The 18,861-nt window shown below is 44.4% G+C and overlaps 1 protein-coding gene across 1 annotated transcript; it reads right to left on the bottom strand.

Moving 5' to 3' along the window:
• Positions 1 to 469: 469 nt before the first annotated feature.
• POU4F3 (POU class 4 homeobox 3) lies at positions 470 to 1,824 on the bottom strand. The gene is made up of 2 exons (XM_029583873.1): positions 1,605 to 1,824; positions 470 to 1,363 (listed from the first exon to the last, which is right to left on the bottom strand). Exons 1-2 carry the CDS (start codon positions 1,722 to 1,724, stop codon positions 470 to 472), a joined length of 1,014 nt encoding a protein of 337 aa, XP_029439733.1. The 5' UTR covers positions 1,725 to 1,824.
• Positions 1,825 to 18,861: the final 17,037 nt, after the last annotated feature.

The following is an 18,861-nucleotide window of genomic DNA, read 5'->3' as shown; positions in this document are numbered from 1 at the left end:
CAGCGGCTTGTAGATGAAACAGTGCAATAATAATAATAATAATAATAAAAAGAACCACAACGTCCTCTATACCGCAGGCCAGATGTAATGCCCGTCCGATCTGGGATAATCCGTGATTTATTATTCAGGATTCGTGTTAAGTTTGCGGGGAGAAATCCGTCAATAGGAAGCAGCGCAGGAAATGTATGTGTGAAAGTTGGGGGAGGTGCTCCCTGAGGACGGATTTCAGAGAGCGCACGGCATGCAGTCGGCTCTACCCTTCCGGCAATTCAGGTCACCGGAGGGGGCGGCTTGGAGAGACGAGGAGCCTCGGTGCGGCTTTCTGCAGAGTGCATTGGGCTGAGTGGGAGCGTCCTGAATGGTCATTCTCCCCCCCAACCCTCACCACCCCCACCCACCCCGCAGCAGCAGCAGCAGCAGTGCGACTTGTTCTCCGGCAAGCGCCGGGCCCTGACGGCTGCCCCGGCGCTCAGTGCCCGGCCGAGTACTTCATGCGCTTCTGCTTCTGGCGCTGGTTGCAGAACCAGACCCGCACCACGTTCTTCTTCAGCTCCAGCTTCTCGGCGATGGCGGCGATCTTCTCCGAGGAGGGCCGGGGCTGCAGGCTGAAGTAGGCCTCCAGCGAGCGCTTCTCCGGGGCGGCGATGGACGTGCGCTTGCGCTTCCGCTCGGCGCCCGGGCCCAGCTCGGGCTTGGCGCTCCTCTCCCGCTGGGCGGCCTCGGCCTCCTCCAGCCAGGCCTGCAGCACGGGCTTCAGGGCGATCATGTTGTTGTGCGAGAGGGTCAGCGACTCGAAGCGGCAGATGGTGCTCTGGCTGAGGGAGCCCACGCCCGGGATCTTCAGGTTGGCCAGGGCGGCGCCCACGTCGGCCTGGGTCACCCCCAGCTTGATGCGCCGCTGCTTGAAGCGCTCGGCGAAGGCCTCCAGCTCCCGGGGGTCCGAGTCCAGGTCGCCCAGGCAGGGCAGGCCGCCGTGGGCGGGCGCGGCGTGGGGAGGGGGGTGCTGGCCCATGCCGACGGCTTGGTGCAGGTGGCCCATAGCGCCCAGGTGGTGCGGGTGCAGCTGCGAGGCCAGGACCGCGTGGTCCGGCGGCCCCATGCCGCTGACGGTCAGCGACGGCGACAGGTGGTCCAGGAGGTCGCCCTCGAGTCCTGGGTGCAGCGCGTGGTGAGGGTGGGCGGCCAAGGCGGAGGGGTGGGAGATGGACGCGCTGGACGCGCAGGGGACACTGCTCATGGTGTGGTAGGTGGCGTCTGCCTTGAAAGGATGGGTCTTGCCGTGGGAGGCGATGTCGACAGCAGCCAGAGCTTCCGCACGGGCCAGCAGACTCTCATCAAAGCCTCCGAACAGATTGCCCTGGAGCTGCAAGCAAGAGACGAGTCAGTGGGGAGCACCGTCAACGCCGCATTTACAAACATTTGCCTCCTCAAAGCTCAGGTCATAAAAATTAATATCAAGACAGAAGCTGTGCTTGAACAGACGTAGAGGAGAGAGAGAGACATTTTTTAAAGAGAGAGATGCAGTAGAGAGAAAAAACAAACCAACATCATTAAGCAAGTGGCTGTCAAAAAAGTCCTGCGCCTTAACGCTTCGCGCTACCTACCTGCGGGGCTGGAAGGCAAACTCTGCGCATAGCCTCCGCGCTGGAGTGCAAGGTGGGGTACTTGGGCTCCTGGAGGACGGGATGCATGGCGAAAGGCTGCTTGCTGTTCATGGCCATCATCTCGGCACCGCTTGCAGCCAGGCTGGCCAGCCCCGGACATGGAGCCGGGCTCGTCTCTCTCTGGCTTGCTACCGTCCAAAGTGAGCGCTTTCTCCGCGCCCGAGCGGTCCCTCTCCCTCCCTCTTTCTCCCCCACCTGCTTCTTCACTCATCTTACAAGCAGCCTGCCAGGGACAGGAGCAGCCCGAGTGCGCAGGCGCGCTGCAGGGAGGACGCCAGGCGATGGACCAGGGCTTGGCTATTGGGAGGGAGGTGAGGGGCGGGCTGCACCTGCCCGGGCTCGCACGCTGCCATTCCCCCCCCCCCCCCCAAACTTTCAACCTTGGACGCTTCAGAAAAGAAGCAAAGATTTAGGGAAGATCCTCTCCTCTAATTGCACGCCTAAAGGTTACTTAGCTGTCAATAAAGAAAGTACCAATGGGTGGGTGGGTGGCTATGGGGCGTAGCATACCAGAGGCCTTGCAATTCAGTTTCTCCCAAAGGCTTCCTGATGCACGGCTGTCCTCGCATTTCAAATCAGAAATCTGCACGCTTCACACCCTTATTGGAAGCAGATTTCTTCAGATATTTAGCATTTCCTAAAACGGAGTTTCAGAGAATACAAAAGCGATTCTTCCAGTCCCAGCAATTTTGCTGCGGCTTTGAGATCGAAACTTTTCTCTGTCATATGAAACATAGCTTGTTCTCCCTGTTTCCTGTTCCCTCCCTCCTCACTCCAGTCCGGGCATTGCAGCAGGACGTTCCTTCTGGACCTTAAATCCAGCCACTAGGTGTCACTGTTGCGCGAAGACTACGACTCCTTCACCCAGGGGCTGTGAGTGCTGCCTTCACCCCTCTCCAGCCTCAATGGTCCTAGGGAGAGAAAGACCTGAAGCAGGTATCGAAACTCAGCAGCCTAGCCCCACGATGCGGTGCCCATGGCATCAGTTACAAGTAGCAATGATCATTTTTATTTTAGGAAGGGCTCTCCCAGTTCCCAACTGAATGGTTGGATGCTTAAGGAAAATTGTCTAAGCTGTTGTCTTGCATTAAGTTTAGGGAGACACCGTGTACCATTATAAAGCAGGTTTATGTACGCTCCTTTAACTTTTTCATCTGTCTGTTTGAGTTCCCAGCCAAGAAAGTGCAGGATTTAAGCAAACCGCCACATGTGCTTTGCTCTTGAGCTAAAAATGTCCCTAATTTGGGAGGGGGTGGGGTTAGGGACTTAAATAATCCCTGTCCATGACTCTTCCCCTGTACCTGTTTATGCTTCTCTTCGAGAATGGCTTACAAGCAATTAAGAAAGCCTAAAAAAAAGGATACAATCCTTCCGTTACTTTTTATGGCACAAAACTTTACATTTCAGACTTGGAAGTTCCTGGAAACCTCCTCCAGGTCAATGTCACCAAGCAGCTGATCGCAGGGGCTTCTGCAGCGGGCCCAGGACCCCCTCGCTTCTGACAGCTACAGCTGCAGAGGAGCGGCGCGGCTTCTAAAGGGTTAAATGCGTGGAAGCTGGCAGGCAGGCTGCCAGCCCTCATCCTGCACGCACCTCTTCATACCTGCTGCCTGCCCGGGCTCTGTCCCCCCATCTCGGATCTTTGTGCTGCTGGTTATGGGGTAGATCTGATATGTTCTGCGTGTGGACAACCCTTTCCAGAAACAGTCCCTGCTGGTTTCATTGGCAAAGCCTGCACACAATCAGTTTTCAGATAGAGCTAGCCTATGTCTAAAATGCATTTACTTTTGAAGGTGTATGGGGAAAAAAAAAAAACAAGTTTAGCTTCACCACCAGCAGTGATCAAAGTCTTTCGCTTGTGTGCACACGGCACATGTGCACGTTCATTAGCCCCTCCCCCAGGTGCGCGCTAAGGCAGGGTGCACTCAGCTCTCCGCAGGTAAATGCGCACCCACAGAGGCTGCCGTTTTACGCAGGAAGACGCATTTTCCCGCGCCTGCTGCTCATATGTGGGCCACGAGAAAGTCCTTTTAGTGTGCCCACTCCTCAGGTAAGATGATTGGTGGGATATGAAAAGTATACCCCCCCCCCCATGCAAATAATCGGTTATGAAATATCGCAAACCGACCCTGCCAATATGATTTTTGGGGAGCAAATTATAGATAATAGCGTAAGGGTTCAAATAGGCACACACGTGTACATTCACTCATCGGACCTGCCAGTGACAACGCACCCCATCTCAGCCAAAGACTGAATACAGGCATATGCCCCCCCCCCCTAGGTAAATGGACGTCTGAGGGGGTATCAGACGATGTTATGAAGGGCATTTTACGTGCATGCACAGCCTCTGCCCCAGGAGCCAGCATTGCAAGCCCATGACAATCATTTTTATTCTATTATTTCCTGGCAGCTTAAGAACTTTAATCTACATCAAAACCTGGTCAATTCTTTTGTAACCCCCCACAGGCCACATCACTCAGAACCAATCCAAACCCAATTCGCATCGTAGTCAGTGTTCCAGAAGGGGCTGACACCCACCAGCTGATTTAGTAAATACATCCACGTATTAAACTGGGGGTACGTGTGACAATCAAAATGTAACCTCAGAAGCAGCAAATTCTTATGGGGTAAATCAGAAACGAGGACGATTAAAAGTACTTATGGTTTGCTTAGAAGTTCAAACCTGCCAGGCAAATTTCAAAACAGAGCTAAACCAGCATCAAATAAAGAATGAATACAACATCTTACTACATTGAATATTTAATCCCACATAATATATAAAAGCAGTTTATTTGTGTAAATTATTTTGTGTAATTTATGACAGACAGGGGAAAAGGCGGTAAATAAAAATAAAAGAAACACAATCTTTGACTTATCGGAGTAGTAATATGCCAGCCATCTGATTCCACTAGCGCCTGGCATAGAAGAATCAACCACGATCAGATAGGACGGAGAACTGTCTGTCAACCCCCCCATTTCTTCAGGAAAGTGCCCCACAGATAACCTGGATTTTTATTATACCCTGCGATCAGAAGATAAGAAATGCCAGGCTGGATCCGACCATTGCTTCCTTCTAAAGGATGTCATATCCAATATGCAATCTTAAATCCAGCTTCCCACATTGAAATACTCTCATGCTGTCACTTTGCTACTCAGTGAATATCCTAATCCCCCTTTTTTCTCACAGGTCATCGCTAATTACTAGACCTAGTTTTTTATTTTTTTGCTGACAGCCACAGTCAGTGCAGGTTAGATCCCCCTATGTCGCCTCCCCCTGAGGTTTTTACACCTAAAATGGATGGAGAGATGCTGTAGGAGGTGTGTTCCCGCCATTGGACTCACAGGGGAATCCAGACACACAACTAACAGGCACGTTACACACCTATGATCTATGTTCAGCTTACACAACATAAAGAACAACAGTAATTATAAGAGATCAAACATTACCAATAAAAACACAAAAAAAGGTTGGCCGATAAATTCGACTTGGGCCACCCAGTGAGCTCCTTCGTGCCGGCTTACTGCACTGTCCCAAGTGGTCTTCTCGCTTCCTCTGCCACTAAGGTCCATTTGTGCCTCTCCAAAGTATGTTTGAATTTTGCTATGGTTCATGATCAATGCTTTTACTTGTGCTACATTAAGCTATACAATGCCTGTCGTTTCCGGTCTCGTTTTCTTTTGATCTGAGGGAGCGTTAGCTGAGAAAAGCGTTAGTTGAGAAAAGTATTAACTAATAAAAAGGAAAAAAAAAAAAGCATCACTTTATGTTTTATTGATCTTCATTTCCATGCATTCAAGTGGATATTACAGCAACCATGGCACTTTTCAAAAAGTCTAAAAAAATAATTGAGAAAAAAATAAATAGCAGATACACATGAGGAAGGATTGAGAGGAATCCTTTCCCAGAATACAAAGTTATTAATAACTAGAAGATCATTGCTATTCGATTCGAGGTAGATGACTAACAAATGCTTGGCTTCTTGGTCATAACAGTACAGAGAGAAATTAATATCCAACTTCCAGTAGGGACACCATATGTGAGAACTCGTGAAACCTACTTTTTCTTTTCTTTTCACTCGGGTTACAGTAAAGCGAGTGGAGCTCTGCTGTTCACGTTAGGCATTTCAGCACCATGGAGAGGGCTCTTCCCTTCCAGCTCCTGTCCGTGCGGAAATGCTTTGAATGTCTGACCCGCGTCTGCCCTTCTCTGGCGAGTACTTTACAGGGTAGAACATCTACGATTTCAGATTTTTACCTTGAATAAAATGAAGCAGCCACGTTTCAGCCAGCATTAATCCAGCCTACGCGCTGGTCATGCATGTGCCTGAGCTGAAATCCTGCCCCGTACCAGTCAAGAATCCTCATGGCCCACTTGTCATATCCTCAACATTGTGTGTCGAAAACCACCAAGTAGAAAATGTATGAAAGGAGGAGACACACACACACTGCGATCGCATAAGCCTTCTTTTCCTTTGGGTGGCAGGCTAAAAAAAAACACATCACCACGTGAAAGGTTAGTCTAGAAAGAAAATCTTGGAGTTTGTTTTACATCGTTCATATGACTTCCATTGCATCAGTTATTCAGCTGTCATAGGTGTAGCTTAGCCATGACCCCTTTCTCCTAGAATCCTTTTATTAGACATCTGGACTCTAAACATCATCTCTGAAGCACTTTTAACACTAGTTATTACAGCAGCACATTTTACTGTAAAATAATCTTATTTTTTGCACATTTTATCTCCTAGAACTTAAAGATGGAGCATGTGCAGGTCCCCCTATCAGAATTTGTGTTAGACCTACACCCCCCAAACAGCTGTCAATGAGCTCCTTCCTCAAATCACACAGCCCGCCCCCCCCATCATCAGTCTAGGTCCAACCCCTGAGAAAATGAAAATGGCTGAAGCAACCCAGCACAAACCACGGGCTGCAAGGAACTAACACATGGGGGATCCTCTACCCCAGGTTGCGGGCAGATCCGTTTTTGAGAGAGATTTAAATGTTGAACTTTAGCGTGGGAATGTGAACACTTCCAGGGCAATAGAAATGGTTTCCTTCTGCAATCCCTGCAGCTGGTGGTTGTTGTTGGTTTTCTTTTTTCTTTTTTTTTAATAATTTTAGTGCAATGACCTTATTTGGACTTTGGATTTAATTACTCATCTTACAAAACCGTTGCTCCAAAGTGCAATTCAGGTAACTCCTGCTGCAGCAATTTCCTCTCCGTACTACATTTAAAATACAAAAAGGACCATTCTTTTTAAACTGACGCCCTTTCTAAAAACACAGCGTTATATGGAAGTTTCAGTGGATAAAGGGGGTGGGGGGGGGGCTGCGAACCAGGAAGGCCAGAGTTCAAATTCCTCTGTTGCTCCTTGTGACCTTGGGCAAGCCCCTTCATCCTCCATTGCCTCAGATACAAACTTAAGCCTGGTTTACTAAAGTTTTTTGCCCAATCTGGGTTTATGGGAAAAATGCTCAGTCAATGAGACCCTAAGACCTCTTGGGACAAGGAAATAACTTCAGGACCTGAATGTAAGCTGCTTGTGTCTCAAAAGGCAGAATACAAATCAAAATGATATTTTAATAACGAGGTCCACCTTAGTCTTCTTCTAAGCCAAATCTTTGGGTGACAGGTTCTGGCAGCAGCCTGCTCCTTCTTGATGCCCCCAAATTATTTTATTTTATCTGAAATCCTTGAACCCAATCACAAGGCAACAAAGAATAGAGGGCAGAAGCTGACCAGTCAGAAAAGGTCATTAAAATAAAAAAAACAAACCCAGAAATGAAGAGACTGCATCATATCATTATATTACATTGTCAAAGGACTTGAACAAGACAGAGGAGAACATTAACCAGCCTTCAGCTTCCTCCCTACAGGGGGAAATCCGCCTCTTGTTGCATATCTCCATACCCTGATTTATAATAAAAAATTTAAAGGAAATCATTTATATTTCAAAGGGCTTAAATAAGTGCATGAAAGTTTTATCTGAAGTGGCACTGTGTTTATAGACAGCTCTTCTCTCCAGCAGGTAATTAATAGATAGATAAATGTCACGACTTTCCTGTACTGTTATTTGCCCTTTGCTCCATATAAGTACAAAACAAATTTATGAATGCAATATTACATTCCCACTGCTGCACACTTTCTCAAATGCTAGTTAACGAGATGACAGGCTTCTGGTTTGATCAAGGCTTGTGCTCACAGTTTTTAAGCTGATTTGGAATGTCAGGGCACGAGAAATGCTCTGCCTTACCAGTCAAAGTGGTAAATACAACATTGGGAATTAAAAATGAAATTACAAAACTAGTTTAGCAAACAGCTCTGGCTCCAGTAACTTCAGGAAACCTGGTATTTATTTAGGAAAACTTCAGCAGACTGTGTTTTGCTATTTTATCTTATGCATTGTTAGATTTCAAGGTTGAAATATAATTATACATACACATTTTTTTTAAATTGCATAATTTTCCCAGTATGTTCCACAGCATGCTGGCTCGTGAAATCTTAGCATCAGATAGAAATCTACTCACTTGAAACTGACTCACTCTGTTTAAAAGTATCCCTGCTCACTTTAATTAAAGTTATTAAATATTTACACTTCTGGCCCTGTCTAGTGATGTTACACCTTACAGACGAGAGAAGTCCAAAGAGAAATGAAAACCAGTGGCAGGTGTGGGATGTGGGGGAAGGGCAGAAGGAAAAGCCCAGATGGCCAGCCATCAGAATCTATCTACAGATTCAAAGGTGTTGCTATAATAGATTTGCAGGGCCATTCACCTATGACCCTGAATTATTAATGCTGCTTCTGAAAAAAAAAAACAACCCAACAACAACAATACACACTCCACAATATAATGAAATATCAATGGAAATGCAAAATTGAGAGGCTTAAAATCAAGTGCATGCAGCTGACTACAAGCACAATCACAAAAACACACATTTGAATTGTTGTGCTTTAACTTTTTTTTTTTATTACACTATAACCCCCCCCCCAAAAAAAAAAAACGATAGTCCAACTTTGTTCTGGGGCTAGTGGTGGGGAAATTTCATTTTCTGTCAAATACAGATGTGCTCTGAACAGACATGTACATAAAGCAAGGACAGACCACTGTAGCTCTTATTAAAAAAAAAAAACAAAAAACACTTTATCAATAGATTAGAGAAATTCTGCTTTACACCTAGAGTGAATTGTGTGAGAAGATTTTACAGTCAGTACTTAACTATATAAGAATTGAAAATAAGAACTGTACAATTATGATGTATCAATAGATTAGTATTTCATGCATCATAAATACAAGCTGAACCAAGAAAATTTTTTTTTGAAAATATCAAGAATGTGATACCTCATATAACAATTGAGCCTCTCAATATTTATCAGAGAATGCTCACAACAAATGTGTCAAACATACACACCGTTAACCAGTATATTAAAAGACTGGTTTAACGCAATTGACCTTATTTATAATCATTGGTATCCACATTCTAGGTTTTGCATTTTTTTCATTTTTTCATTTTTATGTTATGTTATTTCTAGAGACAGGACACTTATCGTTTTGCGTAGCGTAAAGTGGTGACAGCTTTTTTCCAACACCGGCCTGACCCGACACGATCCATGTTTCGTGGGCTTCTTCAAGGGTACAACATGCTATATAGCATTATACTACGGGACAAACTTTAGAAATACATTGTAACAATGTTGTACCCCTGAAGAAGCCCACGAAACACGGATCGTGTCGGGTCAGGCCGGTGTTGGAAAAAAGCTGTCACCACTTTATGCTACGCAAAACGATAAGTGTCCTGTCTCTAGAAATAACATAACATAAAAATGAAAAAAAAAATGCAAAACCTAGAATGTGGATACCAATGATTATAAATAAGGTCAATTGCGTTAAACCAGTCTTTTAATATACTGGTTAACGGTGTGTATGTTTGACACATTTGTTGTGAGCATTCTCTGATAAATATTGAGAGGCTCAATTGTTATATGAGGTATCACATTCTTGATATTTTAAAAAAAATATTTTCTTGGTTCAGCTTGTATTTATGATGTTGCATGAAATACTAGTACTTAACTATAGTCAACCTGAACCAAATCCACACACTCTAATATCTACATCTCTACCCTATAATGTATTTCCAGAACTTGTATGCAACTAGTAATTCTCCATAATCTGAAGTATATGTTTGTAAGATTTACTTACATGTATATATATATATTTTTTAACATTGTTCATATGCAACTGTGTTCTCTCCAACCCTGTTCCCCCAAATATGGAGGTTATGCAAACAGAGTATGCTGATATGTTCCTCCTACAATTGATCTTGTTGCATTTTTTGGGAAAACAAATATTCATGGAGGAAAAATGCTGAAAACATGGTCCAGTGTTTTAGACAATTAAGCTTTCGGCCCACTGAAACAGAATTCTGACATGATAAACAGAGAAGAAAAAAAATAAAGAGAGCTGCTAGAAATATATATATAGGATTACCCAAGCACTAAATTATTCAAAAGCTGAAAGGGCCGAGCATCAATTACTGCATTTGATGCTCTCATTCATTAAGGAGATTGAACAGTCCAACTTAACAAAGCAGGCGGAAGTTGCTAAGTTACAAGTTACCTGACCAGCGATAACTTGCTCACTATAAAAAGTGTCTTTTAGTGCAAGCTGGTCACAAATCAGAAATCTGATTTTGACATAGCAAACTACAGTAGTGCAATATTTATTATTTGCCAATTTATGAACATTTGAATGTTTCCAAAGCGTTCAAATGTTCCAAAACTATATTTCCTCTAAATATCAAAGGGCAATACAAAGTTAGTGAGCCCTCTGGAAACAGAGAAATACCTACAGTACCTGAATGTAATCTGCTTTGAAGTGCCTGGAAAAGCAGAATATAAATCAAATTACTAATAAATAGCCTCTATCAACAGTATTTACTTACCCTCTTTCTCCATCTACAGTATCTATCCACCCATCCAAGCAACCTATACAAAAGATAAAAACCGTAACCAATTGCCACACAAAGTAGGACATGAATGATACACATTATGATAAATAGGAGTCGTCTGCGTGAACAGTAAAAAGCAAATCTTACTACTGGAGAACACAACTGATGGAAAGCATACAAGATAGGGCAACAGCTGGAGTAAGATGGAAGATAGCCAAGACCTAGGAACAAGAAGTCAAGTTCTGGAATGTCCATAAATATGGACTTGCAAAGCTATAGGTAAAATTAAACACATATATGATTAGAAGTTTAATAAAAGAAAAAATGATTACATTTAATTACCCATGCAGGGTATTTCATGATAGTATAGGTTTGGGAATCCTTTGATTAATGCATTTTTAGATGGAAGAGTTTTAACCTGTTTTTCCTACTTTTGTTTGTACAAACTTATTTTCAGAGCATAAATCTGCGGTACTTAATAATGGATGCATAAAACATAAGCGAATAGACTTAGAGTTACCAGTGACAGGCTGAACCAGTCTTACATTTATGAACCTGTAGTTGCAGTTTTTCTTAGGTAAAACAAGACTGCAAAGTGCAGAGATGCAATGATGGATTGGCTCGATCGATCCCCACTGACCTACAGCCTTGTACATCCGCTTCCCCCTGAATTTCAGTTTTGCAAAACACTCGCTATGTCGAGAGACTGTGCTTGGTGTCTCCAACCCCAAGAGCACCTGGAAGCAGTCCTCAGAAGGGCAGGAAAAGCCACCCAAATAGAGGCTGGTGAGTGGACCACACTCCATTCCCAGCCCCATCCCCTTTTACCCTGCTTTGACTATGCAAGCTCTAGCGCCAGAACTATCCCGGTTGTGGCCTCCCCTCCCCAATATAAGGAAGGCTCGGCCTCTGTAGAGAAGAAATGATAAAAAAAAACTTTAAACATGAGTCGGACGTGTGCTTTATGTGGTAGTACATTTTCCCTTGATAATGAATGAGATATTTACATGTTAAAGCTTTCATGTGATTGCACAGAGAGGGATCACTGGTTATTTGCCAAAATCTGTTTTATTGACCCAATACAGAAGGAGAGAAAGGAATTGTTGTGCCAATGACTTCCCTGGAGTCCCTGCCATACCAAAAGCAGACAGACAAGGCTCCTGCTGCATCGTTTTATATCCATTCATTTGAACCAAATGTTACCCATGGGCATTGTCAATCATTTCTCTTAGGTCTACAGCCCCTTCAGATTTTAGCTTGCAACCAGGGATCTGCTTAAAAACAAAACATTGTAAACAGTGATTTTGCTGCATCTTTCCATGTTGGGTGTTGTTTTCTTGTGGGGAGAAGGGAAGGAAATATTTTGCTGCCCCCATGATAAAATGAGAAAAGTAAGACCCACAAAGATGGGGGGGGGGGGGGGGGGGTGTTTCACCCTTGAGGGTAAAAGTATGTATTTTTCAACTACACACATTGTTTGGGTCTGAAAAATTGCCCCCGGAGAAAGCAGGCATAAAATCTCGGAGGGCAATTTTTCATTGGCCAATAACCAAGGCAAAAGCACTTGCATAGTTTTGCTTTAATCATTGGGGTAAATCCCACAGGTAGGAGTACCCCCAGCGTTTGCACCAACGTGGTCACTTGTGATTATTGCTTCCTTCTTGTTTATATACATAGACATAAAAAGGACCAAACGAAGTTGTAGGTCATTTTTTCTTTTAATTAAAAACAACATTAATATCCGTGACCAGCTTTCCAGCACTCTGCTCACATATGAACATTTAATATGAACCTAGAAAATCTTGGTGGCATGTTATTGACCATCTAGGTCTTTTCTTGGCAACCTAATTTTCCCCATCAATGATATCAAAGGTTAGCAAGTGTCTCCGGCTCTCAAGGCACCTTCTGCTAGCTGACCAGTTAAGTGTGAGAATACTGCAAGCAAAAGCCACAAGCCTGAGACATAGGCCAGTGGTAACCAAAGCACTAATCTTGAACAGAATGCAGCACACACTCCCAATTTTTAAACTGATACTCTAGTTCAGTGGTTCTCAACCTTTTTTCTGTCGGGACACACCTGACAGATGGTTCTCACATGCGTGACACACTGACCCATGATCGTCACAGGGCTAGATGTAAATGTACAGTTTGCATCCACGGGAACCCCCCTGATCCACAATAATGGATGTAAAGCAGAATTATGACATTCCCCGTTCAACTCACTCTACAAAAAAGATATTCTGGTTCTGGTGTCATCTCAGTAACAGCAACTCAAACTCCTTCTACTTTCAGGCTCAATAGCCCTACTTATGAAAAGACAGCAGTTTACCACCAATGCATGTCCTCTTGAGAAAACGCAACAAATAAGACTGATAAAACACTTACATGCTAGTAAAATATCTCTGTAACAGACACAGAACCGACCTAACATACTCCCAGGATCTGTAGTAATGCACATAAACTAATCCACACACAGTTACACCTGTATTATGGAATACACTCAAACAGGAGCAACCCTATCTATGAAAAGGCAACACTACAAATATTAAATCAGGCCCTAAAAACCAATACACCTCTTATTAGGAAAACAGAACTAGCAAGCAGCAAGCAGAAATAATTGTAAAACTATACTAATAAGCAGAATAAATGTTTCACAACAACTATGAACAGAATAACATCCAACAATTAAAAACTCATAAAAACTATTAAAAATTCTCCAAACACCAATAAAATATTTCAAAAAAAGCAGACACATCACATAATATTAAATAATTAAAATAGCAGTCAATCAAGAAAAATAAACTTAAAAAGCCACCTTTACTTACCCCCTCCAGCAGCTTTCCTACTCCTCTTCCATGCAGGCTGTAGCACACACCAGAAGTAGCAGTAGTGGCTAAGCTCTATACTCATGGTCCTCTTCCTTAGGGCCCATGTCTCTCACACACACATACACCATACCAGTCATGCCCCCATGACCAGTTTCTGTCTCTCACACACCAATCATCTCCCAGTCTTTGACAAACACACCAGTCACCTTCCTGAACAGTTTCTCTCATGCCATACACACACACACACACAGGCTTCCCACTCCCGTGTTCCACTTACATATATGGGCTTCTCACTCTCATAATCACTTTCTCTTTCTCACATACACTCACCAGTCTCTCACTCCCATGCTTGTTCTCTCCACATGCACAGGCTTCTCATTCCCATAATCACTTTCTTTCTCTCCCACATACACACACACCAGTCACCTGATCTCTCTCATGCATACACACACAGGCTTCCCACTCCCATGTTCTCTTTCAGATATACAGGCTTCTCACTCCCATGCTGTATCTCACACACTCCCAGCTTTCTCACTCCCATGCTCACTCTTCACATGTACAGGCTTCTTATTCCCATAATCACTTTCTTTCTCTCTCTCACATACATGCAAACACACACCAGTCACCTGATGTGTCTCATGCATATACACACACACATAGGCTTCCCACTCTTATGTTCTCTTTCAAATATACAGGCTTCTCACTCCCATGCTGTGTCTCACACACACACACAGGTTTCTCACTCCCATGCCCACTCTTCACCTGCACAGGCTTCTCATTCCCATAATCACTTTCTCTCTCTCTCTCTCACACACACCCGTCACCTGATCTCTCTCATGCATACACACACACACAGGCTTCCCACTTCCATGTTCTGTCTTACATACACAGGCTTCTCCCTCCCATGCTATGTCTCACACACACCCAGGTTCTCACTCCCATGCTCACTCTCTTCACATGCACAGGCTTCTCATTCCCATAATCACTTTCTCTGTTACACACACACACACCCAGTCTCTCTCTCATTTCCATGCTCGCTCTCCAGGTGCACAGGCTTCTCATTCCCTGAATCACATTCTCTCTCTCACATTCACATACACACCAGTCACACCGTCACCTTACCAACCAGTCTCTCTCATATACATGCACACACACACAGGCTTCCCACTCCCATGCTCTCTCTCACATAATCAGGCTTCTCACTCCCATGCTTTCTTTCACATACACCCCCACAACACCAGGCTTCTTACTCCCATGCTTTCTCACATACCCAGATTTCTCACTTCCATGCTTTTTCTCTCTCTCTCTCTCTCACACACACATCCCTGACTGTCTCACACTCACACTCTCACATACACATCAGTCATCTCCTTGAGCAGCCACTTTCATTGTCTCTCACATATACACATACATCAGCTCTCTGACCAGTTTCTCTCAATCACACACATACTCTCGATCAAATACATTCTCTCACTTACACACAGGCTCTCAATCACACACATTCTCTCACTTACACACAGGCTGGCTGGCTGCTTCTCTCTCTTTCTGTCACTCACTTCCTCCCCCCCCCCCCCCCCACCCAGCACAAACGGTAGCTGCTCCTCCAGCCCCCGCAGGCCAAGAAGGAAGAATTCCATCGATGGCGGGAGGCTCATGCTGCTCTCTCCTTTCCCTTCCGCTTTCTCCCCCAGAGCAGGAAGATCAGCTGCCTCTCCTGCTGCCACCGGACTCCTGCTATCTTCGGGCGTCCGAACTTCCTGTCGGGGGGGGGGGGGGTAGCGGAAGCGCAGCGCACAATGTCCGCTTCCTCCCTCCCCCTCCCCCCCCCCCCAAGCAGGAAGATCGGCGGACCATACGGCCCGACGCCCGAAGATAGCAGGAGGCCGGTGGCAGCAGGAGAGGCAGCTGATCTTCCTGCTTTGGGGGAGAAAGCGGAAGCTGTGCGCGACGCTTCCGCTCCCCCACCCCAAGCAGGAAGATCGACGGACCATACGGCCCGACGCCCGAAGATAGCAGGAGAACGGGTGGCAGCAGGAGAGGCAGCTGATCTTCCTGCATTGGGGGGAGGAAGCGGAAGCTGCACGCGGCGCTTCCGCTCCCCCCCCCCGAACAGGAAGACCGGTTGGCCATACGGCCGCAGCAGCGCTTTCCCCATGTGTGCCGTGATGGCGCGCGAGGTGTGGGTTCTCTTGCGGCACGGCCTTTCTTCTTCCCGCGCACCACTTCCTGTTCCGGGTCCGGGGGGGAAATGCAGGCGCAGGAAGAAGAAAAGGCCAGCCGCAGATGCCACAGCTTTTTTTTTTTTTGCACCGCTGCCGTTCCCGCTGGGCTTGAACGTGCTGATAGCCCGGCGGCAACGGCAGCAGGGAAGAACGAGCAGCGGGAGGGACCGGGAGCCACGCGACACACCTGCCAGTGCTTGGCGACACACTAGTGTGTCGCGACGCACCGGTTGAGAACCGCTGCTCTAGTTGTTTGGGACCATATTTTGATTCATCTATGCATGGCTCACTCAAAGACTTTGTGCATATTTATCTCCCATAAAATTAAACACCTGCATTTGTGCAAATCAGTTAATAGGACTAAACAGCACTAAATGCAATAATATGAACATTTATTTTATTGATTTATTTATTTATTTTAGTTTTTTCTATACCGGCATTCGTGAGAGTATCACATCATGCCGGTTTACAATAAACAGGGGAGTGATAAAAGGTATAGTGAACGAAATAAATAACACGTGCTATATATATATATATATTGTATATTCAATGCTGATGGTCTAGATACTAGTCAGATTGGGCTCTTAACTGGGTGAAAGTAGCACACTGCATATCTATTGCTGAATGTTTATGCATATTTTTTATGCATAAACATTCAGCAGTAAATATGCTACTTTCACCCAGTTAAGAGCCCAATCTGACTAGTATCTAGACCATCAGCATTGTCTATACAATAAACTTGCTGAATTTGTGTGTAGGCTTGGTGCACCTTCTGATGCCCTTCACCTATGGCCAAGGTGTCTTTTAAAAAAATGATGTAAACCGGCACGATAAGACATGGTCTTGAGCATCGGTATATTAAAAAGAATTAAATAAATAAATAAAAATTAAATAAATAAGTAAAATCCAGTTTTAAAAAAAGAAAACTTATACTTACCTGATTTTCTTTTAGTCCTGTTCCACCAGTCCAGAACAAATGGGTTTCTATCCCCCTCCCAGCAGGTGGAGACAGATCACATTACCTTTGCCTGTGACATCTCTTTTTTACCTATGGCACAGGGCAGTTAAAAAACCAGTGTTTTCTTGACACAGCAGTCTATGAAACTTTAAAATAACTAACCTTATATTAAAATTTGTAATTAACATTTTTTTCCAAAAGTAACTAGAAATGTTTAGAAAAGAAATCTCTTTAAAGTTTATGAAATAAACTTTTGTAATGTTACAATTTTTTTAAAACTATCTGTAATCAAAGAGGTATATTTTAAAAGGAGACGCGCGTGTCCATATACATGCGGTTCCTGGCATGTGCACATTTTAAAATCCGTTGGTTGTGCACACATGCACGCTGGATATTAAAAATCCACGCACGCCTGTGCAGACGGCACGCACGGAGGGATGAATTTTAGTAAATTATGATGGCAACACAATCAGGCCTCCCCCAGTTCCCTCTTAGTCCATCCATCCTGCCCAGACCCTGCCCCTCCGGCCCATCCTTTTTAAGGACCCGGCCCCTTGTGTGTATATCGGGACAAACGTGCATGGCTGGGCCCTTTTGAAAATTCATCCTAAAAGTTTTACTTTCCCAGGCAGATTTCTGGACTGGTGTAGCAGGACGAAAGGAAAGGAAATTATTAGGCAAGTATAAATTTCTCCTTCCTTTCTCATACTGCCCTGCCACACCAGGCTTGAAACCCAAATGAATGAAGGGGAAAATGCCCTAGATGTTTTGTGAAGCCCTTTAATAACTGGGTCCCCTCCATTTTGTTTTCCAAAATTCTAAAAGATTAATCATTTACAAAATTAATGCTGCAACCTCATCCTTATGGAAGAGTCTATTGGAATCTTGTCCTTCAAATTGAATTTCCTCTTCCTCAACAGTCACAGTTGCTCCCTTCATATAGTTGCTCATAATCAAAAAATGGAGAGAGAATTTAGAAAAGCCTATCAGATGAAACATTTTTCTTTTTTGAAATGGAAAAGAATATATTTGGATATTGTCCCATAGCTTATGTGCTGATGGAATGGAAGAAAATGTTCCTTCACATGTAAGGCACAAAAAGCCTGGTATAGGAATTTGAAAAACTCTGGGGAGATTTTCCAGTAGCGGGCATGATAGTATCCAAATCGGAATCCAATGCATAAATTGACCTCATGAGTTAAAACTGGAGGCTCAGAATTTTTGTTTTCTATTTGCTTGTGATGCTCTGAAAACCACATGGATCACTTTCAATATGGCCATTTCATCAACAGATGCCTCATCATCCCCCTCTCTTCTCTCTTCATCCCAGGGTATGAGGAACTCGTCCCAGCCTCTGAAGTCCCTTCACTCACTCAACTTGAACTCTTTTTTTTTTTTTGTCACTTGTTCTGAGTCATTTTCATCATGGAAGCAAGTCGCACAGAGAAAGCCTACTGCACCCGTGGCTCGTCCACTGATGTAGGAGAGATAACGGCGGCCTGACTCCAAAATTAGTACTTCATTAAAATAAAGAGGCTTTCAAAATTCAGCACTCTCCTTTGTGGGAATAACAAATGCAAAATGTCAAAATTCATTCACAGTAGCTTACCTCTGCCCTCGGGGGGGGGGGGGGGGGGGGGGGGCGAGCACGACAAGTTTTTGAGAGAAAATATAAAGAGGGAATAGTAGCTTTAAGAGGATCCTCCTCATCTTTTTCCTTAATTTAGATTGCCCTTCAAGCTCTAACCAAGACTCTCAATGGGAGGGGAGCCAATAGCATCAGGGCTGGCAAACTCTGAATCAAACAGGTGCCTGGCCCACAGCCAGCTAGACAAGTCATACTTCTTACATGAGCTATTTTAAAACAAAATTTTAATTTAAACCCATTATGGAATTTCATGCTGCACCTCCCACTGGGTTTAGCTGCCCTGCACTATAGGTAAATAGAAATGTCACAGGAAAAGGTCATGTGATCTGCCTCCATCTGCTGGACAGGTGTAGCAGGATGAGAAAGGGAAAAATACATTTTCCAAAAATCTCTTTAAACTAGTCTAAAAACAGAGAAAAAAAATTAAAGTCTGGGTGGTAGCTCTTATAGTACCATTATAAAAAAAACAAGTTTAAAAGGTGCATTCCCACCAGGAGTATGTGTAGGAATGGCATTCTTGTAGGCACAGTTTTGTCCATCATTGACAGCACCCTAAACTTCGGATGTGGACATGGGACACTACGCTGCTTAAATCCT

This window comes from Rhinatrema bivittatum, chromosome 18 (assembly GCF_901001135.1).
Source record: "Rhinatrema bivittatum chromosome 18, aRhiBiv1.1, whole genome shotgun sequence".
NCBI classification, from domain to species: Eukaryota; Metazoa; Chordata; class Amphibia; order Gymnophiona; family Rhinatrematidae; genus Rhinatrema; species Rhinatrema bivittatum.
The sequence above is the reverse complement of the archived record's forward strand: the minus strand, read 5'-3'. Positions and strand labels throughout refer to the sequence as shown.

What these genes read in the sequence shown, in the direction of transcription:
- POU4F3 (XM_029583873.1), bottom strand. Translation starts at nt 1,724, where the DNA reads ATGATGGCCATGAACAGCAAGCAGCCTTTCGCCATGCATCCCGTCCTC. An exon ending in TTTGCCTTCCAGCCCCGCAG is followed by an intron (nt 1,364 to 1,604) that starts GTAGGTAGCGCG and finishes TCTTGCTTGCAG; the next exon opens with CTCCAGGGCAATCTGTTCGG.